This window comes from Triturus cristatus, chromosome 2_1 (genome assembly GCF_964204655.1).
Source record: "Triturus cristatus chromosome 2_1, aTriCri1.1, whole genome shotgun sequence".
Taxonomy (NCBI): Eukaryota; Metazoa; Chordata; class Amphibia; order Caudata; family Salamandridae; genus Triturus; species Triturus cristatus.
The window spans coordinates 249,304,830-249,329,152 of NC_140581.1; the positions used below are offsets into that span (position 1 = coordinate 249,304,830).

Consider the following 24,323-nt stretch of genomic DNA (forward strand, 5'->3'; position numbering starts at 1 on the left):
TGACAAGGGGACAGATGTAAAGATTAAAGAGAAGAGGGGAAAGAGAAGAGCCCTGGGGAACACCACAGGTGACCGGACGGGGGGGCAGAGAAACCGGAGAGATGGACCGCCTGGTACCTATCCCGAAGGAAGGATGCCAGCCAGGAGAGGGCCGCACCTCGAATGCCCGCTGCGCTGACACGGGCGAGAAGAATGGAATGGTCAACCGTGTCAAACGCAGCGGACAGATCGAGAAGGACCAGGGCTTGGGGAAGGTTGGAATCGGCCTTCCCCTTGAGTTCATCCAGAACCGCGAGAACCACTGCCTCCGTTGAGTGACCTGAGCGAAAGCCCGCCTGATGGGAAGCGAGAAGACCATTATCCTCGATATACGAGGAGAGGCAAGAGGTGACATGGGCCTCGAGGATCTTAGCTAAATAGGGAAGAAGGGAGATAGGTCGGAAATGAGCAGGGAGGGAGGGATCCAGACCAGGTTTTTTTAGAATGGGGAGAACAACGGGATACGCACTCAGTTTATCCAGGGGTGAGGATCCTCCAAGCTTCAGAAAAGAATCCTCCAGGAGCCCAATACGTCAAGGAGAGACATACTGACCTTGGGTCACTCAAAGAAACTTTCAAAGGCTTGAGCAACCCATATGGACCCCACCTCACCGGTCTCCGTCAAGGAAGAGCCCATCAATGCCATGCAACAAAATCGCCCACCTAGTCTTCCCAAACAGGGATTGCTTTCCCGCCTATGATGGTGGTGTAGTGGCCCTTGCCCTCACCCCAGAACCTGCCCCACCAGCGGAAAAACCTGCAGTGAGGTTGGCAAGCCTAACCACTTTGCCAAAGTCAGCCCTTCTTCACAAGAATGAGGACCCAAGCTCTCACGGAAAGCTGTCTGCAAAGTGGAGCCACTCCCAGACACCCAGTCTGATGAAGACATAGATGAAGACGATGCAGCTTTTGTTCAGGTGGTCAGGACACTTGACACCCTCAGCGTGAACCGTCAGACAGCCCCTATGTGCCATGTAGAGGTGCAGAATCACACAGTTTCAGTCCTCATAGACACAAGGGTGTTGATCAACCTTATTGTTAAGGATGTTTACTACAGTTCACGGACTCATCCACACTCCATCGCACCAATGTGCATGTGTATGTTTTTGGCAACCACTCCCCACTACAGCTTCATGTGGCATGTTCCACACAGACCTTGCACATGAGTCCATGCAATGGAGAGTAAGGGTGTACGTGTCACAGGAAGGATCAGGATTCCTCCTCAGCTGCGGCACTGCCCAAGATCTTAATCTCATATAGATTGCTTTCAGCATCCATGAACATGGTCTGGGCCGCCTCCATCAAGACTTCGCGACCCTATTCGAAGGGATCGGCTGACTAACTGGGCAGCCATTCAACTTCATATTGATGAGTCTGTAGCCTTCAGACATCTCCGAATCGCCTTCCACCTCTGGCTTAAGGTTGAGACCGAACTAAAACTCTTGGAACAACCCGGCATTATAGTGTGGGTCAAAGGCCCCACCCCGTGGGTGTCCCCAATTGTGTTGGTGAAGAAGCCCAGGCTGCCAGACGCAGTTCGAATTTGCGTTGATATGAGGGTTCTGAACCTGGTGATCAAGCGCGAACGATATCTTATGCCGACTATAGGCAACATCATTGGCGAGTTGTCGGGTTCCAAGTGGTTCTTGAAAATGGACCTCAGGTCCGGCTACCACCAAACCCCGCTGAATCCAGATTCCTGCCCCATTACCACCTTCTCAACACATGCCAGCCTGTGGAGAAACACCAACTAAACTTCAGCATCTCCAGTGCTGCCGAAGTTTTCCAGAATATAGTGAAGATGGTCCTGTGTGGTTTGCGGGCATGCTGAACATAAGTGATGACATCCTTACTCGGCCATGCTAGAGGAGCATTTGACCCGCCTCCATGCAGTCTTCACATTGCTAGCAGAACATGGGCTGATAATACACTGAGAGAAGCGTGACTTTCTTCGAAAAGACTTTACCTTCTTCGGGTATAGCTTCTCGGACAAAGGCATTGGTCCCGACCCAGAGAAAGTGAATGGCATACAGGATGCTCTCTCCCCCACCTCTGTGTCAGGCATCCACAGCGTTCCGGGAATGGGGACATATTGCAGGAGATTCATGAAAAACCTATTGGACCTCACCGGCGCCTCAGGGAGTTCATCAAGTGGACCAGTCCTTGGGTATGGGGGCCAGAACAAGAAGAAGCTCTTCGGCTGGCGAAGGCCGCCCTGTCAGCTGACACCCCTCTGACATATTTAAACCTGCAGAGAGAGTTGCAGCTGGTAGTTCACGCCAGCCCCACCGGTCTGGTAGCAGTGTTACCCCAAAGACAAAAATGCGCATAGTGCGCCCCAGTGGCATATGTCAGCTGCACTCTTACGGCCGCAGAACAGCACAACTCTCAGATTGAGCTGGAGACGATTGCCATCCTGTGGGTTGCCGACATTTTTACTTCTACCTGTACGGTCACCCCTCTTCTGTCATCATGTACCACAAACCACTTATCCCGCTGTTCAAGGGGACCTCGTTGCACCCTCCTCCCAGGATCGAATAATTGATCATACAGCTGCAGGAGTTCCAGTTCACAGTGAGTTACCAACCAGGCACCCCGAACCCAGTGGAGTTCTTATGCAGGCACGCTCGACCAGCCACCCTCCCCGAAGCAGCAGAAGCCAAGGAAACAGAAGAGTATGTCAGACTTATTGTGGACCGCTGAAGGCCTATTCCGATGTCTCTGACGGCAACATCCACTGGTGATTGGCGGCGGCTCAAGAAACCAATACCCTTCCACACAGAAGCAGCTCAATCTATCCTCTGAGCATTGTACAATGTCCATCAGAAACTGTCAGTCACCATTAAAGAGTGTCTGCTACAAGACTTGTGTTACCAGAAGCATGACACAGAAAGCAGTTCTCCTCGCACATGGAGCTCATCAAAGCATAGTAAAGTCCAACAGTCGACTCAGGAGAAAGGTCAGGCTTCCCAGACTGGACCAGAAAGTTGAGGCAGTGGTACGAGGTTGCCCAGCCTGCCTTGCAACAAGCCAGCCGGACCCGCCGGACCCTGTCATCACAGAGACCAGCCCCAAGACCACATGGCAGAGAGTCAGTGCAGATTTTGGCAACCTCCCAAATGGAGCAAACATGCTGGTGGTAGTAGATGACTACTCGCCACCCTGGAGGGAAGTTCGGGATACCTTGTAGACTTGACTCATGGTTGTCACCAATGTTGATGGCACGAAAATGTCTGCTCAGAAAAACACTGAATGCATCACATGGAATGTGTCCCAGTTCATGCGGATTCCACCATGGTCAGCACCAGGACCGACATCCATCGATCCGCTAGAGGACGTCATGGCGGACGATCACCCTAACCAGGAGAGTGACAGTATCCCGAACCAGGAGATAGGCAGTCACTCAGAAGATCTATTTTTGACATCCTCGCTGGCCCATCCGGCAACTACACCAAGCCCTTCCCCTGCAGTTAGCAGCAGAAACCAAAGATCAGCAGCGGTTTCGAATCCAGTGGGATCCTCGCTGGAATCCTCTACCAGGAGTGGTCTAGGACAGTAACTGTAGCGGTCCCACCTGGGACCATCCCAGAAGTCAATCACAAAGGAGGGATTCTTGTGGGTTACTGCATGATCATAAAAGACCGCACTCGGCATGTGATTAACCTCCAAGGTGTCATAGATAGTCATGGTGAAGTTAGATTAAATGTACCAGGACTCCAAGATGATTCTCGTGGGTTACTGCATGATCATAAAAGACCGCCAAGGTGTCAAAGGAGTCATGGTGATCTCCATGGTTGAGGGGTTATCTAACCCTCGCTCATACATGCTAAGGCACCACTCGGCACCAAACGGCAATTTGTAATGAAAGATCTCCGCCAAAGAGCTCCTCATAGGGAGCCCATCATTTATTGCAGCGCCGACCTGACGAGGAGCAGGCCTATGATGAAGCATGACACCCAGCCGGGTGTGTGAGGGCCCCGAATTCCAAAAGGAGGAATCCCTGTCCTCCTACATCTCATGACCACGCAAAACCGGTTCCCCTAGTTTTCCCTTGTCTCATAATTAGGAACAGCATACTTTCTGTATCTTTACCATCCCAGAAGTACAAGGACTTTCTATATGGCTGACTCGAGGTGGATGAAGATGCAGAGGTCGTGAGTAAACCTGAGACGAACTGCTAGTGTGGTTATGATCATGAGGGACTAGAATTATGTGTTCCACAAAGTTTTGGCATTTGATAGGTTTAGTGTTATTTTTTTCCATGGTATAGGAGGAATGTAGAATTGCAGAGAACTAGGGTACACCACACACACAAGGGTGATAACCTTGTAGACTCTGCATGCGTGAGCAAAGTGGGAACATCTGGCATATGGCCAGATGTTTTGAATAAAAAGCATGTTAGCTGGGCTTGATTTATCTAATGAGTAACCACTCCTCCAAGTGCCACGTCTGTGTGGTTATTAGCACACCAAGGTGGAGACTAACCCCAAACATTACAACCCCCTTCCTTTACATCACCTCAAAATAAAGGATTTTCTGTTGTTTTGAATATTTGCTGCAGACTCTGTATCTGAATAGTTACTTTGACCATATTATTACAGGAAGCCATTTATAGCTTCAATTCCAGTACATATTTTTCTCCTGCCATTGCTTTCGTAACAGTATCTTTAAACTGCAAACATTTTCTTTTCTGTTTAATGTGAAAGTAGCCATGCGTTCAGCCATATCTACTGGGTTACAAAATCTGCTGAACATCACAATGCAGGCATGTTTCCCGTTACCAACATCCATGACCAATATGTAGGAAGGCAAATTATTTATAAGGGAGTTAGTGAAATTGCCTTTCTGCTTGTTGGTCACTGGAAAGTCACTACTTGATTCAAATATGCAGTGGCTGAATTAGAACCCACACTAGTTAAAAACATGAAAGCAGACATCATGAACCTGCAATCCAGCAAACATGAACATTTGCATTAGAGCAGCAAGGGTGCTATAGGTCTTAATGTAAGCAAGGAAAAGGGTTCAGATAGTTAAGGACAGCTATTATTGGGGTACAGCGGGCCTCTCACTCCTGTGGCTTCCAGTGCTGCTGCACCTGCTGCACTACAGTTCGCTACACTCTGCACATGTATTGGGATATGTGTTTGTCATGTTGGATTCACTTACCATGTTTAAAATGGTGAAGATATAAGCTTCCACATTCTCACTTCCATGATATTCTATCATTTTGGTATCAGCCACCACTAGCGTCTCCACCCATCTTTCTTTGCTGACCGAGCGCTGGGAGAGCTTCCGGCTTCTCACACTTGTCTTTTCTAAAGTTTCTCTTTGTCGTTTTAGTTCCCGAAAAACATTAACTCTGTCTATATAAAAGAAGATAAAGTACAGGAACAATTGGTTAGAAGTCAGCTTTTAGCATTTTTATCTAATTTGTTTATTTATTTAGGAACATGATCGATAAAGGAAACGTTCAGACACTTTTAAATCATTTCAGAAAAGGCATACATGTTCTCATAACAAAAACCTAAAGGATATCTTAAAATGTTACAAAGATTTAGTAAAACTGGAATCACATGGACAAAATATTTTAAAATTTCATCAAAAAGTAGTTTGGCTATTCCCATTATAAAAATGGTCATATGTGTCTAGACAGGTCTAAGCAACATTTTCAAAAAAGTCCATGTTTGTATTGCGAATTTAAAGATGGGGTGCAGTGGCATATAAATACATTATTGAGGTATTAAGGGGGGGGGGGCAGTGATATTTGACGTGGAGAAGGGCAGACATGCATAGGCAGCTATGTCCTTTTTCATGGACCCTGAGGAAAGGCATGGACCGGCAAGGCAACTTTTAATATAGTTGGCACGTTTGCATCCAGCTTACTATGTCTATGGTAACCAGAGTACTATCTCCTATGATACAGGAACAGTAAAATGCAGCTGTATGTTTACGATGGCCATGTCACTACAGCCATAACATACTGCCATCTGCTTTTATAGGAACACTTCACATATATGTACCTATACAGTTAATATATCTTCAAGGTATGTAGATGTGGCGTTAGGAATAGTAAATCTGTACTTACTTACATGCACTTACCTTTCAATACTCTGCCACCTATTTTGTTGTATGAATGTACCTTTACAGCACAATTTTAAATGTTTGGTTATAGCTAAGGACAATGCCCCCCTTAACATATACTTCAAGTTTCATATTGTAGTTTACAAGTTTTGATAGCATAATTAATTTGAAGGAATGATTAACTCATGTGGTTCACATTTTTCTTGAAAATTATTTATGCAGGAAGATAAAGATTGTTGAAGAAACACTGCCACTGGCCTCAATTATGGTCACTTTCACTTAGTCCCGGCATTTATCCATTTGGGTGCATACTTACTATGTCCCGCTTCAAGTCCATGCAGTTTTGACTGGTACTTTTAAATGAAATGTGATTGAACTATCCATCTTTTATCACAACCCTACAGTTAAATTCATTGTGGGACTTTCTCAACCTCCCCTGTAAAATGACATTTAAATCTCTTTTAGAATTAGATGGTATTTAAAGCAGAAGGGTGTAAGGTTATAAAGTAGGCTGACTCACAACTTTGTATATTTTCTAAACTGTTCAAGCTCTGTGCAATGAAAAGGTTATCAAGTTCTTTTGTCAAAATAATATGCTGGCTGTTGGAAATGGCCCTTTTTGCTGGGTTATCCCCAGACTTTTTGCTTCTTCCTCCTATTTTTTCCTGACCTGTGTTCGTTGGCAATTGGACTCTGGGCACTTTACCACTGCTGATCAGTGCTAAAGTGCATATGCTCGCTGTGTAAATTGATATTGAGATTGGTTCCCCCTGATTGGCATATTTGTTTTACCAGTAGGTCCCTAGTAAAGTGCACTAAGTGTGCCAGGGCAGGAAAATCAAATGCTACTAGTAGGCTTGTAGCACTGATTATCCCACCCACATGGTAGCCCTGAAAAGAGGTCTCAGGCCTGCCACCGCAGTGCCTGTGCGCAGTTTGTTAACTGCCATGTCGACTTGGCAAGTGCGCCCACTTGCTAGGCCTTACCCTTGACTTTTCTTCCACATAGGACACCCCTATGGTAGGCCTAAGGTACCCCCACCCTGGGCAGGGTGCAGTGTATGTGAAAGGTAGGACATGTACTGGTGTGTGTAACATGTCCTGATTGTGAAATACTGCCAATTTCGTTTTTCACGATTGAAAGGCTATCTTGCTCATAGGACAGAATGGGGAATGCTTTGCAACATTTTACAAGCATATTTTCCCATAGGGATAAGAAAGAAAAATTGAGTTTAGTACCACTCAGAATTTAATAACACATCTTTTAGTAAAGATGGTTTTTATATTGTGTGTTTCAAAATACCACTTTTAGAAAGTGGCTATTTTTCTTGTTCATCCTTCCTGTGTGCCTCTGCCTGTTTGTGGATTGACTGTCTGGCTTTGGAGTGACAGAGGCTGGGTAGGTGCCGTGGCTGCAGGAGTCTGAATGAGTCAGCACTAGGCTGAATAGGCTTGATCTGCATTTGGAGTGGTTGGAGGAGGAGTAGCACCTGTACCTGAATAGGGCTGTGCCTGCCTTCCACAATGCTGGCTTCACCCCCCTGTGGTGTGTCTGGGACCTAGGCCCACACTTACAAAGGATGTTGTTGTGCACTGGCAGAGTACCCCCAGAACTGGATTGAACTGGGCTCAGAGCCCCTTGCACAAAGACATTTTGGAGTTTAGTATTAAACCTAAAATCCATGACCTTTAGATAATTCCTGGAATTCAAGAGGAACTTTTGCAGAGGAGAAGAGCTGGAGAGACTGAGGAGAAGTACTCCCCTTGATGTGTGTCTGGGGTTGGCCTGCAGTTGCTGTTTCTGCCAAGGATAGGAGAAGGACTTTGCTGTGTGCTGTGTTCCCTGCTTGAAGGAGATCTCCAAGGGCCTGAAGTGAGCTGGCCTCCTGTTAAGAAGTCTCAGGGACACACAGACTTCACCCCCAGCTCCTCTGAACTCTGCTGTTTTGAGTTCTGACCTGCCCTGAGGTGCCTGTGCCAGAGTTGGGCCTCTGGAGGTTATTGCTACTGTTTGGGAGCTGGAAGAGAGAAGAAACTCAAAGAACTACAGAAATCGATGCATCGCTCTTCTTGCGGCTGTTTTTCCAACGCATCTTCACGGCGCAAGAAGAATTTCCATGCATTGCTGCACTGCTGCGAGAACCATCGCAGCACCTGTCGTTGCTGCAAGGATCAACGCATCGAGGGATCACGGCTGAAGAGGACCGATGCAGCGCCATGCAACACCGCTGCATCGATCGCCGATGCATCCCAGATTTCCAGGCATCGTACCTGTGTGGCAAGTTTTTCCAACACATCACCTGCGGGCCGAAACCGGCACGAAGAATAGACGCATCACTCCCCATACAGACCGGAATCGACGCAACCCTTCCTCTGCGTGCAGCGGGACTGTCGCATCACCTCCTCAGGGACTCAGGAGTGTTGCATCTCTTTGTTTTCTGAGGCTGCAGCTGTTTGGCTTGGTGAACTTTGACGCAGCTACTTTGAAGCAGGTACTTTAGTGAACAAGCATCCATAGTTTTCTATGGTACAAGTTTATTTTTCTAAACTGGTGTGGTGTCCATTTGTGGAGTTTTCACTGTGGTCCTCTGAGTATTGGTACAAATACTTTACACATTGCCTTTGGGATAAGCCTGTCTGCTCGTGCCAAGCTACCAAGGAGGTGAGCAGGGGTTATCTAAAGTGTTTATCACCCTTACCCTGATTAGAAGCAAGGGTCCCTATTTGGATAAAGGTACCTAGCTCTGCCAACTAGAAACACCCATTTTTAACATTGGCCTCAGTTCAAAGCCCTCCTTCCCACACATCTTACCCAAAATGGTGGATGTCCAGCACACACACTCAAAATGTATTTGCTGGAGGATGTCATATCTGGGACATTCTGCATCAGGAAATCATCACACCTGGAAGGGCCGAAAGGATAAACCTTATCTTACGTACTTTTAGGAAACTTTACCTGCTTCAAAAAGTGTGGAGTTTCCTAATTTCAACCAACTTCATATGCACAGCTTCAAAAAAAGTTGCAACTAAGTTAAACTAACTTTACAGAGAGATTGGATCATATCCATCAACCACATTTTGTGAAATTAGTGGCGAACTGCATGTTTTAAACATTTTAGGAATGCAACAATTTTGAAAACTAAATCAAATTTAAATTAAATTTTACAGGGGAGGTTGTGAAGGTCCCACAATGAATGTCACTGTAAGGTTCTGACAAAAGATGTAATAGTTCAATTACATTTAATCAAAAACACAAGTCAAAACTGAATGGATTTGAAGCAGTTGCTGACATTGGCATACATCCCTCATAGTTACATGTAGGTTGTTCAAAAGGTATTGTACAAAAGAAGACCTTCAATAGACATTGAGCAGGCAGACCGGTAGGCATGGTAAAATATAGGTGATTGTGTGAGCCTGGGATGGGTCCTGTAGCTTGGTTGAAGACAATAGTTCCATCTCCAGTTAAAGGAGACGTAGATTGGGCAGGCAACAGCACTGCCTGTAATGCTCTGAGTGGTAGTTTCACAGTTAGCAGCTAGAATGCTGCCCTGTGTCAACATATCTCTTTGATGCTGCTTGCATGGTACCTACCATTTGGATGCTGCAAAATTATCTACTTCCAGAATAATGGACATTTTCTAGTTTTTCACATGCAATATACTCCTTGCATTACACCCTCTATGTGGCTAACTTTGCTTCGACAAGCATGAACGTTTCTGAGTGGCGAATGTAGAAAGCATGGAAGCCTGCTATGTTTACTAGAAATGAAAAATATTTACTTACAGAGGGATTGTTCTGCATTACTACAAGTGCAGATTAAAGTAAAGCATCATGTTATGAAACATTTATGAGACTGATATTTTTTAAATGTGGACTTCTCAGCAAGTAGGTTGTATTTTCCAGCCACTATACCAGCAAATGTAAACATGGCATTAGCACTTATCACCAAGAGCACACAGGAATAATTAATAAGGGAGTGCCATTATTCAAAAAGCAATGTGGATCAAGTATCATTGGCTAGACTGCATTGGGATTTTAAAGATCGCTATGCTAGGTGGTTTTTAGTTCTTATACTAAGATCCCTTTTAGAAAATAAAGTGCACAATTGTGCTTTAAAATAACAGTAGGCTATGTGTATTGGGCAAAACATGATAAGCTATAAATTCCATTTAAAATCACCAATCAACATTTCTCTACAGGTACCTAGCTCTTATTTTGCTCCTTTAGGCATCCCCTTTTCTCTCCCAATATCTGCCTTGCTGCATCTTTCAACCTTTTCCTCACTCTCCCTTTCTGTTTGTTGCTGCATCTATCTTTCCATGCCTGTCTCTCCTGCTCTCTATTGCTTTTTCTATTTACTCTCCTTGCTTTCTCTCAATTTCCCTCCTTTTCTAGAACCTCTTCTCTCTATTATCTCCATTATCTCTGCTGTCTTTTTTGTACTTTTCAACATTTTTTATTCTCTCTCTAGCCCTCTTCTCCATTGACCATGTACGGCAACTTAGAAGTCTACCATTGTGGGTCCTCCTGGAATGGAGAAGTCCCCTACGATCATTTAACAAAGTTAGTGCAATGTGGCCATCATATCCCTTCAGCTTGTTGTAAAAAAGTTTTGGACAGGACTGGATGGATTTAGTGGGCTGCATGGATTTAGTGGGTCTTAACTGCATTAGGATGACGTGACCCATTGATGTACACCACACTACTTTCACAGTGTGGTGGACTTCAGTGGGTCATCTACAGTACTGGAAAACATAATGTTTCTGGTCAAAACATCAGAAAAACCTTTTCTTCCAAAATCGAAGTTGGAATGCAAGGGACATGCTTTTCACAATTCCCAAGTTCGATTTTCTGTTCTGCTGTATTGCACAGTACGCTGTAACGACTGGCGTACACAGGAAAATAAATGTGAGAGCAGACAGCACAAATGAAATCTGCAGGGACCCACAAGTATCCAACCACAATCGATCCTTACACTTCTTGCAATAAAAATAGCACCTAACTTGTGCGATTGAGCTATCACCCAGAAAAGGAAAGGCCCTCTAAAGATCCTAAGACACAAGGAAAGATCAGGATTTTGTCTTGCAAATAGGCCAATTCTGGAGATGTGGATAGCTGTGGTATTTTTTAGGCCAGGACTCCCAGGGAAACCTGCCAGGCCCAGACATTTCTGAAAAGAAGGTACTTAGGGTAGCCTGGGATGGTGCAGCCTTTTTGGATCCCAATATCTTGTCCTACCCAAAATGCCCCACACACACAAAACCTTGGGTAAATCACAGATTTTACTCATATTTCTCTGAGAGAAAAATCTGGAATCTGCGAGACAACCGTATCAAGAAGCCATGTGGGTGTTAGCTGGGGACTTTAATATGCACCTTCTAGAAACAGCAGAGCCTTTAATATGGAAACAGATGGAAGACAATGCATGGCATAGTCCCAAGATCTGTTTAGGGAAAGCCAAGAAGGACAATGCACGAAAAAGGCTAGCTACCTCTCTCAACCAGCAAGTTACAGAACTTTAAATGGTAGAAGAGTTTTAGATTAACCACCCGCTTGCACATACATTCCACAGACTAGCTCCTCATTTATTGACTATATTTGAGTCTCCACTCAGAATTACAATCAGATGAGCAGCTTTCAAGTGCACCCCAATTTGATCAGTGATCACGTAAAGTTGATTTGCACTCTCTTCACGTCTGCACCTAGGTTGCCCCACGTAAAAACAATTTGTGACCAAGAGGGCGTATGTGGCCTCCGCAGAGTAAAATGGTTGACTGCAATATCTGTACAAAGAATTGAGGAATTGAAGAAATGCAGAGTCAAATGATCAGCCATTTACACCACAGCAATGGGCAAATTTTACTGCACAGCTACTCAACCAATTTCCCCAAAAGTCATGTGATTTCAAAAGGAGTCATCCTTCTAACTCTTTACCTGAACTAAAAGCCCTTAAGCAAAAATTGGACAGAATTTCGAGAAGGGGTTGGATTAACATAAACTGCTGCTCACTAATTTCTGACACATGGAAGCTTGAAAAAGTCTACAGATCCAAGTTATGGGAAATCCTAAGTTAAAACAGAGGGTTGAACTGTATGAAGCCTCAAAAACAAAATCCTCAAATAGGTTTTGGAGGGTGGTGCAGAAGTGGTCAAATGGAAATGTGCAGAGCGTGGCACCTAGCATTCCGACAGCAAAGTAGGTTGACTATGTAACAAATCTATATGCTACATCAGAGGAAGGAATGTATGAGGAGATCTCATCTACCACTGGTGCTGGCTGTTATTCATAAATTCACGAAGAATGGAAGGATAAAAACAAGAATATAGATAGAATAAGATTCTTACTTGCCTCCCTTTGCCTGGCTGAGGCCCCCGGGCTGAAAGGCCTGCCGGTCACTATATTTAAAACAGCAAAAGTAGAATGGGCAATCCTAATCAGCCAATTCAGTTCAATAGTGGATTATGCAAATTATATTTCTGATAGCCACAGAGGCTCTATATTAACTCTAATACATATAAAAGGCCCAACAAATCAGCCGGACAACTTCATACTGATTGAACTTCTTGACTTGGATGGTAAGATTTTGTCAAAGCTCTTAACTCTGATGCAGAAGAATGGGCCAGATCAAGAGCATTTATTCCCATTTCACAAACAGGGTTTGGATAAGGGAATGGCACAGAAGATAACTTGGCTCTTTTTTCCTCTCTGATTGAAGCTGCACCTAAAAAAGATGCCCCACCACGCTATGCAACATTCATCGACTACACTACTGCATTTGACAGAGTAGACAGAGCAAGACTCTGGCAGAAGCTTCATAACTTAGGCAATCCTGCAACCCTGCTAAGAACCATATTGAATTGTAAAGACCTGGGTGAAAGTTAAAGTCTCGACAATAGAGTAACATCAAAAAAGATCTGGACAAATCAAGGGTTAAAGTAGGGGTATATTCTGGGCCCCTGCTATTTAATCTCTGTATGGCAGATATAAATAGTGCCCCAGCTAAAGTGAGAGCATTTCCACCTAAGATCGCAGGCGTCCACCTTCAGTGTTTACAGTGTGCCGATGACACAATTATATTTCACCACTAGGCCATGGGCTTGCAGCGATCCTTAGGCGCTCTAACCATTTATTGTAATGATAATAAGATCTCAATTTCTTGAAAAAAATAATGATCTGCGGAAACAAAACTATCAACAAAGCCAAATGTCTTATTGATCAGGTGAGTAAGTATCAAGCATGAGGTATCTGGGTATTCATTTTAATCAGCATGGCTCACATCAAGCAAAACTTTCAGTATTAAACGGAATATCCACATTCATGATTATCAGCTTTCCAAAACTGTTACAAAAATGAGAGGACCAGATCTTATAGCAATCTGCTGTGTCATTGATGCTAAGCTTATACCAACATTGTCGCATGGCTCGCTGATATTCAAGGACCGCCTAGCTATTTGGTTGAACAATCCTCAATGCCAATGCTACAGACGGTTATTTCAATTTGCCTGATGCCACTGCATCGTCCCAAATCTGACTTGAATTTAGCCTATGTAATCAATCGATCATGGCAAAAGCTATGGGGCAGATTTACAAGAAAGTGACGCATCTGTAGAGATGCGTCACTTTCCCTGCGCCAACATGCCAAATCCTTGCGTCACCATGGATGCGCCGTATTTACAATACGGTGCACCATGGCGCAAGGATTGACAGATGCGTCAGAAATTCTGACGCATCTGTTGACGGAAAAGTCACGCATTGCTGGAGTCGTGTCGAAGGCACGACGCAACTCCAGCAATGCTCAGGGCCGCCCTATGCCTAACATGCTGCATCAATTCTTACGCCTGTTGCAAGCAGGCGCAGGGTTTTGACGCAGCATGGACGTAAAAGTGACTCAGTGAAATCTTGTAGATTTCACTGCGTCACTTTTACGGGGCTTCCTGCGATGGAACACCCTCCCTGCATACATTAAACCTGACGCAGGTTTAATGTGGCGCAGGGCTTCACAACGTGACGCATCTCCCTAGATGCGTCACGTTGTAAATGGGACGCAACTTTTACACTGCCGCTGCGTCACAAAGGTGACGCAACGACGGTGCAAGAGTCGCGCAAGGGGCTTGTAAATCTACCCCAATGTTATTAGGCTATTATGCCAAGCTCAAGGCTGCACCAACTGGATCATTAAGGGGATTGATATGGCTAAGCATGCAGGACAAAGTTTCAAGGGAAGTCTTATGTGAAAGACTCAATTGGCATTTGGGCTCCTGGGATATCCTTGACCTAAACCTGCCACGGAAACAGTTTGCTAAAATTCTCATAAAAATATGCAAAAGTAAAATCTGTCGAGGACAACTGTTGGCACTGAAGGCCCATTCAGATTTGTGTGCAACCTTGTATCAATCCGTTGGGAAGGCCCTATATTTAGCCAGTCATATGAGCCAAAAAGACCTAATGAGGCTGAGATGTGGAATAATACTCTTGAAAGCATATACATAACGACTTCTCAAGTGGTCTGAAATCTGCAATTGCAGACTATGTGACTATAAGCAAGAATCGCTGTTGCATGTAGTGTGCCTTTGTAGTAGCTTGAAAGACGTAAGGTTCTACTGGCTAAAACCAGTATTTCTCCATTTTGAATAAGGCAATGTAAAATAGTGATGGAAATGTGATAGAAATGTGTTTGAGTGGGGACAATGTGCAGTTAACATCTCGATTTTTTAAGTCTATGAAGGATGCTTACAAGATTATTAACAAGAGTGTTGTTTCGGGATATGATCGCAATATCTTGCTTAAACTGGCATTTTAGAAATAGAATTATTAATAAATGCATATTGCACTTTAGAAAGCATGCTGTAATTTTCTGTTGATCAAGTTTTTAGCAATAAATATACTTTAGTAGGGACAATGCACAGCTAACATCTAGGATATTGATGTACATGCTTGTGTCATTGTCTTTCGTAAACGCAGCCTTTGGATTCGTTAATAGGCTTGTTAGTCCCTCCTTAGTACTGCCTTGTCTTCATTTGTACCCTCTCATGGCGACTGGCCCTTTTACTTCAGTTGTTTCATTGGACCTGTTATTTAGTCTGCAATTTACTTTAATGAGTTTCTCTTACAGCAGGCCAGACATGCTCTGCTTCAGCTGAAACCGCTTGTGTTTTTTTAAGCAGTACGGCCGCCCCGTAACACGGGCGCCTGCTTTCAATCACTTTAACCCAGCATTATCTCATGTCTGTTGCAACCCCTCCCCCCAAGTAAAATGGATTTAGAAATGATTAGCGAATTAAGTCATGTGAATTTCAGGTAGCACATAATCCTGTGATGATGGGCTGAAGCTGACAACAGCATATCTGTGCTACATGTCATCTGTACTAAAGCCACCTGACGGGTTGTTTTCAAAAGCCTGTTTTATTAGCAACAACAACACCACCACCAATACTACCACCATCAATACCACTACCAATACCACCACCACCACCAATACCACCAACACCAATACCACCACCACCACTATCAATGCCACCACCACCACCAATGCCACCACCACCAAGACCACCACCTCCACCACCACCAAGACCACCACCAATACCACCACCACCAATACAACCACCAATACCACCATCAATACCACCACCATCAATACCACCACGTATACCAACACCGATGTCACCAATACCACCATCGCCAATACCACCATCACCAATACCACCACCACAAATATCACCACCGCCAATACAACCAACACCAATACTACCACCGCCACCAAAGCCAACACCACCACCAATGCCACCACCACCAATACCACCACCACAAATACCGGCACCAATACCACCACAACCACCAATACCACCACCACCACTAATACCAGCATCAATACCACCACCACCAATATCACCACAAATACCGGCACCAATACCACTACCAAAACTACTACCAACACCACCCCCAATACCACCACCACCACCAATACCACTACATCCACCACCAATACCACCACCACCAATATTACCACCACCATCACCAAGACCACCACTACCAATACCACTACCATGACCAATACCACCACCACCACCACCATCAATACCACCACCACCAATACCCCCATCAATACCACCACCAATACCACAACCACCACCAATAACCCCAATACCAACACCACCACCAATACCACAACCAATACCACCAACAATATCTCCACCACCACCACCACCAATGCCACCACCACCACCAATCCCACCACCACCAATCCCACCACCTCCACCACCACCAATACCACCACCACCAATACCACTACCAATACCACCACCACCACCACCAATACCACTACCAATACCACCACCACCACCACCAATACTACCACCTCCATCACCACCAATACCACCACTAATATCACCAGTACCAGTACCACTACCATCAATACCACCATCCCCACCATTACCATGACCACCACCACAAATAGCACCACCACAAGTACCGCCACCAATACCACCACCAATACCACCACCAATACCACCAACACCAATACCACCACCTCTAAAACCAATACCAATATCACCACCACCAATACCACTACCACCACTAATACCAGCACCAATACCACCACCACCAATACCACCACAAATACCACCACCACCAATACTACCACCAATAACAATACCACCACCACTACCACCACCAATACCACAACCACCATCAATACCACCACCACCAATAACACTACCACCAATACCACAACCACCAATACCACCACCACCAATACCACCACCACCAATACCACCAGCACCACCAATACCACCACCACCATCAATACCACCACCACCAATACCATCACCACCAATACCATTACCACCACCACCAACACCACCACCAATACCACAACCAATACCACCACCAACACCACAACCACCACCAATACCACCACCACCAATACCATTACCACCACCACCAACACACCCACCAATACCACCACCAATACTACCACCACCAATACCACCACCACCAATACCACCACCACCACCAGTACCACCACCAATACCACCAACAATACCAACACCACCAATACCACAACAACCAATACCACCACCAATACCACCACCATCAATCCAATACTACCACCACCAATACCAATTCCACCGCCAATACAAATACCACCACCAATACCACCACCACCAATACCCACACCACCAATACCAATACCACCACCACCAATACCACCACAAATACCACCAATACCACCACCACCAATACCAGTACCACCACCACTAATACCATCACCACTACCAATACCACTAATACCAATACCTCCACTACCATAACAGTACCACCGCCAATACCAGTCCCACCACCACCAATACTACTAATTCCATCACCAATTCCAATACCACCACCACCAATACCCACACCACCAATACCTATACCACCACCACCAATACCACCACTATTACCACCAATACCACCACCAATACCACCACCACCAATACCAGTACCACCACTACCAATACCATCACCATCATCAATACCACCAATACCAATACCCCCACTACCAATACCAGTACCACCACCAATAACAATACCACCACCACCAATATTACCACTACAGCGCCTCTTGCCCACTAGTAATAGCATGGGCACTTTACGGGGCCGAAGCTGCAGCTGAGACTATCCCTTCCTCTCTTCATGCCTGCTATAAAGCACAGCCCGTCCTGCACCAGGAGGTGAAGCCAGGGCCCTACTACAGCTGGAGTGTTTTTTATTAGGCCAAAGATAGCAATGGCAGTACACAATGCCACACTGCACACTCAAATCACATCGAGGGTGGGAAATAACCTCCCCCCTCCCGCTCTTCCCCCTGAGCCGCGACAGTGTAATCACAGAGCGAAAGTTGTTGGAGCACTTTGTTAGTGTTTACAGCTTGCTTCATAGGTAACTCTCACTTCACACTTTGTGTCTGTATAATTTACAACACTTACACATCTTCTTCACTGCACTATTTATCACTACTTTGAAGACGTCACAGGCCGGTCTCTTCCTCTGATATTTACAATCTAACAAGCGGTAGAGAAGGCCCTTTAATGCAATGCAAAAGGTCTCTCATTTACGAGAGTTTAGGCTAATAGTATTCTAAATGACAATGCCTTTTATTTATGTTTTAAAACCGAAAACATAAGTAAAAGGCATTGTCATTTACAATGCCAATAGCTCAAACTCGCATGAATGCAAGACCTATTGCATTGTAAGTGCTTGTTGAAAGGTAGTCTGTTATGGCAAAGTGGGTAATTTCAGATCAGATTCACATGTCTGCTAATCAGGGTATTTGCAGCCCTCTGCAGCAGCCATATTAACCTAACAAACAATATGGCTCCTGCAACAAAATAACGATCTGTAGAGCAGATACATTATCTTATCAGGCTATATTTCACATTAGGCCAATGTAGGCCGGAGCAATTCCAGTCAAATATAAGTCCTACCTCACTTGTGGTAACTCTGCCCCAGCACAATTGGCTAATCAAAGCACCTTTCCATATTGGAATCTGGAGTTTCCTGATTGGACATTCCTTCTGAATGACTGGTAGGTTTAGGTAGTGACACGTATGTATCACAAATAGAAAATGTCATGAAAGTTGCTGGCTATAGGAGGCGCTAGGTGGCGCACGAGCGGAATGGCCGCCCCTGTGTGAGGCTCCCGCTGTCCGGTCATAATATCCTCTATTAATCCTTCCAAATAGGGCCAAACCACCGCATGACCCAGCTGATTCACCCGCTGATATTGTTGGGCTTCTTTGGCTGAACTCCAAGAGGCGAGCTAGAGCCGTTCTTGGTCTGCGGCGGGCTTGGAGTGGCTCCTGTGCGGGGACCGAAGAGCAGTCCCTGGGACCTGCGGCATCTACAGCTATGGGAGAGGGTGGCTTCCCTTGTGGTGTCTGGGCCACAAAGGACTTCCGGTGCTGACAGTATCCGGGTGAGTGCGGCCAGCGACTCGGAATTTAATGTGTTTGGCAGTTTTGATGGCACATACTTCCTGAGGTGGAATTGTTACGAATGGCAAACGTATTGGAATCTGAGCGCGATTGAGTGGGGCGCGCCGCACGGGTGGCGGATCGGCCATAGGCGGCAGCGCCATTGCTCACATTCCCCAGGCCACTGCGATCACTGATACTCTCATAAATAATGCCTGCTGCCTCATGACGTTCCTATCCTGCCTCTTTCCTGAGACGCGAGGCAAAGCAGCAGCGTGTGGGAGCCGCATGTGACACTGGTGCCCGCCGGGCTCATCGGGCATAATACTTCCACTTTCAAACCCCGGGTGCGTATGAGACGGAGGCCATGAGTTGTGCGGGCCTCGCCCGGGAATGCGCTGCCAGCCCAATGGACGAGTGTCTTCAGCCAGCGACGAGACAGGCATAGTATTGGCCAATTTATATATCTTTTGCTTCAGGTGGTAGAAATCAACGGCAGATGCTCCAGCGTGATCGCGGGGAGTGCCGCCCGGATGACAGATAGTTCTTAGGCGGTGACGCCATTACTCGATGTATCCAGGCCTGAACTGCCTATCTCCTCAACAATCAGTGCCTGTCATTTACCATACATACTGACCCAATGCCTGGAATGGACTTTTCTCGTGCCCCCCTGTGGTGACTCTGAAGGCATTGGATTCTACGGAGGGTGCTACAGGAGTTGGTGCCCCCTGGGGTGGATATTGGACGGGCGCCATTGGGGGCGCTTGTTGATCGCCTGTCTTATTGGGTCAAATAGTCCTCAATACTGGGAGTGCTGCTCGGGTGGATCGCTCGGCCATCAGCTGCTGACTGAGAGTCGTGGTGAATGCGGCAAGTCCAATTTCTAGCTGATCTGACAGGGCGCAACTTCTGGTCTTCCTGGTCCTGTTGCATCAGATGTGATACTGCGGGATTTGCCAGGACTGCTTTCAGGCCCTGTGGCCTGGTAGAATAGCTGCTGATTCAGGTGTCGTTGTGATCTGCGGAGGCTCCTGTGGATCTGGTGTCTGGGGGACCTTGCAATCTATCGCTATATACTAGCGCTTTGGTGCCTGCCGGGACGGATTGGCAGGGAGCTGTGTCTCACTTTTTCTCCTAATAGTTCAGATGGACTGCTGAGTGCATTGTTCCCATACTGGATTCAAGGAGCATCTAACTAATATGCCCTGATAGTCTGGTGGCCGGTAGCACTGAAACGCACGCACACGATGGGGAAGCCTGACGCAAAACAACCGCGTATCAACTTCGAGACTAAAAAATCTACACGTTCTCAGCAGCCCGATCTGGATGTGGGTGCTGAGTCTGGGTCCGCTGGAGAGGACACTGGTACCAGCGGGGAAATGAAAGCGCTTATGCTGGAGGTCCGGCAGGGCTTGACAGCTCTTGCGGACAAAATGGACTGTCGTATAGACAACATAGTACACAAGCTTGGTCAACATGGCGAGCGAATTACTGAAACAGAGCGCAGAATTTCTGATAACGAGGATGTCACGACGCAACTCCAAAGCAATGTCACCCAAATGGACAATTTACTAAAAATAATAGCAGTTAAAAATGAGGTGATAGAAGCGAGGAGTCGCAGGAATAACATTCGCGTGCTGGGAATACCAGAAAGCACCAACACAGGAAAGATGGAGACTTATATAGAGAAATTACTGCCGGAGACCGTTGGGACTGAGGCACTATCTCCACAGTTCATCGTGGAACGGGCGCACAGGGCACAGGGCGCTGGGCCCCCAACCCCCACAGCTCCATGTCCCATTATAGCCCGTCTTTTAAATTACAGGGACCGGGATACTGTTCTACGAGTCGCCCGTGAGAAGAGAAAACTACACTATGAAGGCACATCATTCACAATATATCCGGATTTCACAGCCACTGTTCAGGAGGACAGACGTCGCTTTCTCCCTGTGAAACAGAAGCTGCGCCAAGCCAAAATAGAATACGCGCTGTTATATCCTGCAAGACTACGGATTACCTATCAAGGAAAACAGATGTTGTTCACTAAGCATCAGCAAGCTGAAGAATTCATGAAACGCCTCAAGAAGCCTAAGGAAACCGTGCCTGCCCCAGACAGCCTTGACGAGATAGACTAATCACGCTGTGAAAGTATGATTTGAACACCTGTTGTCTCTGCTGTAGCCATAATGCTCCTTAGAGGGGTGAGAGGGGTCAGGTTGTGTGTATTGGATCATTACGATATACAGGATTTATGGTCTGACAATATGTATTGTTCACCCTATGACAATTGGCCAAGAGCTAGTAAGCGCCGGACACCCCGCTGACTCTGACAGAGGCAGATATCCCCATCCCGTTGCCTCAGGGTTGGAGGGGACAGGTTGGGCCACCTAGACGTGTCCCCCACAAGGGAAAACCCCTGGTACAATACGAAGTAATGCATAGTTGGTTTGAATGGTTTCCATTTACAGTAGTAATGTTTGTGATGAGAGTAGGGGGGGGGTAGAATTCTCTGGCATGATTGGGATGCCACAGTGGGTGGGGAGTGGGGAGGGAGTTGGATTGTATATTCAATGTTCAATGTGTATATCAATAGCCATGGCAGACACAACAGCACATGCATGTATCTTATCTGACCGGCATATGCTGAGGGAATGATGGCTCAACACTGCACATACACAACCGGTGATAGTCCACACGATTCGCGCCTAAGGTTACTCTCCTGAAACATTCGGGGGTTGGGTGATCCGCGAAAGCGCAGGCAAATCATCTCTTACCTTGATCGCCACCACATTCAGGTGGCTATGCTGCAGGAAACCCACATGGACCCTCAGAAGTCTCCTTTATTTGCCAGCAAATGGGCCGACCACAGATTTTTTGCTTCATATTCCACATATGCGAGAGGTGCAGCTATCCTAATAAAAAAACATACGCCATTCATGCTCGGTGGCGCACACACAGACCCCCAGGGGAGATATGTATTGGTATGGGGCGCTTGGGAACGAACACAATTACCATGGTATGCTGCTATGGCCCCAATATAGACACCCCTGAATTCTTCACTGTGTTATGGGGGAAAATTATGGAGATAGGTTCCACTCAGCTGATCTGGGGAGGGGATTTTAATGTAGCTCTTAACCCGATATTGGATAGATCAAATACGGCTCCACATCACTATACCAAAGCACAGGTTGTATTGTGGGAGATCCTTCAGGAGGGCAACCTGGTAGATGCGTGGCGTCTCCGACACCCGGAGACTCGAGAGGGAACGCATAGTAACACACACGCAGGTAACTGGGCGTGTTTAGACTATTATCTGTTGTCGAGGGAACTAGACCCCACCATAACAGCAATTACTCATGTGGCTAAGATATTCTCCGATCATTCACCTGTGAAACTTGAGATCACCATGCCCGGCTACAGTACACCCGGACGGCATTGGAGGCTACAACCCACGGCCCTGTTAGATGCAATCTTTCACATGTAGCTGGGTGAGGAGATACGTGACTTTTTCCAAAGAAATAGAAATTCGGTTGATTCCATAGAAATTTTGTGGGAGGCCTTTAAGGTCACTATTTGGTGTTTCTGTATTTCGAAAAGTTTTGGGGTTCTTAAAGATTTGCGAAACACGTTGCATACGTTGGAAGGTGAACTTAAAGCATTAGATCGCGAAATGGCTGGGGGGATGCGCAAACGCAGCTGGTTTTCAAGGAGAAGCTGGCCGACTCTGCAGATATTGCAGCTCGGGAATCCAACTTTAGGGGGAAGTATTGGAAGGCGAGTAGATATGGGGAGGGGGAACGTCCTGGGAAGGCGTTAGCTGACATGATTAACAGACCCAGAGGTTCGCAACATGGTCTGGAAATACATGGACCTGACGGGGAGGCATACACAGATACTGCTAACATATTAACATGCTTTACAACACACTACTCCACTCTGTACACCTCACAACGCCAGGGCAGAATAGAACTTGACAGCTTTCTGGGTGATGTGGCACTGGGGTGGCTTGAGGACCATCACAAGGACTTTCTCAGTGCCCCCTTTGAACTCAACGAAATTTAAGAGGCCATTATGCAACAAAAATCTAGTAAAGCCCCAGGGCTCGATGGTCTCCCAGCCGAGTTTTATAAGACTTACATTGACATCATGGCCCCAGTGCTGAAGGACGTATACGCCGAATCCATGAAGGATGGTAAACTTCCCCCATCCATGAGGGCGGCTTTGATAACATCCCTACTTAAACCTGGAAAGGTCCCTACTTCATGTGATTCCTATAGGCCCCTATCCCTATTGAATTGCGACACGAAAATACTGGCAAAGGTCATTGCCAATAGATTGATTCTATTAATCGACAAACTGGTATTGCCCGAACAATCCGGCTTTATACCTGGGCGAGCTACCTCACATAATCTCCGTACAATATTTTCTGTCCTCCAGAAGGTAGCGCCGGAATTACCCATGGCAGCGGTCTTTTTAGATGCCACGAAGGCATTTGATTCCATGGAATGGGATTATCTCAATGCCATATTATGCCGGATAGGATTTCCAGCAATCATTGTTTCATGGACACACCTGTTATACACTTGCCCCCGCGCCCGAGTTCTCATAAATGGGCACATGTCTGCCGAAATCCCCATTTCGCGAGGCACTAGACAGGGGTGCCCGCTATCTCCCCTACTGTTCGCCCTTACGATAGAACCCTTAGCATGTAAACTGCGGCAGCATCATCAGGAGCGTGCGCTACGATGTAACTTGCGACAAATCTTAATATCGCTTTATGCAGACGATATGACGTTATATGTCAGGGACTCGCAAGACAACCTTAATCCACTATTACGGGAATTTATTGTGTATGGACACCTTTCTGGAGTCCATATTAATTGGGCAAAGTCACAGATTTTTCCCCTCACGCCTGCAGTGACAAAATTCACACTTGATTTTCCCTTGGACTGGTGTGATACTGATCTTCGCTACTTAGGGATTCAAATTGGAACTACTCGCGACGAGATTCTCCGCCTTAATTATGGCACAGCCATGGAGCGCCTTACATGCAACATCACGCGATGGATAGCTTTGCCTTTATCAATTGCTAGCCGTGCCTCCCTGATAAAAATGGTGATACTTCCACAATTCTTATATTTATTTCTGAATATTCCATATCATCCCGGGCGACATTTCTTCGCCTCACTCAGGACAGAATTGCTGAGATTATTTTGGGGAGGTAAGCAACCCCGCTTGCAATGGGCAATACTCA

The 24,323-nt window shown here is 46.1% G+C and overlaps 1 protein-coding gene across 1 annotated transcript in view; it reads right to left on the reverse strand.

Annotated features, from left to right (window-relative positions):
• The window catches only part of ADAMTS12 (ADAM metallopeptidase with thrombospondin type 1 motif 12), a 4,274,824-nt gene that overhangs the window by 2,100,618 nt on the left and 2,149,883 nt on the right, over window positions 1–24,323 (reverse strand). Inside the window, exon 4 of the mRNA XM_085630806.1 lies at window positions 5,206–5,402. Coding sequence (XP_085486932.1) covers window positions 5,206–5,402 — 197 coding nt within the window. The remainder of the gene's footprint in view (window positions 1–5,205; window positions 5,403–24,323) is intronic.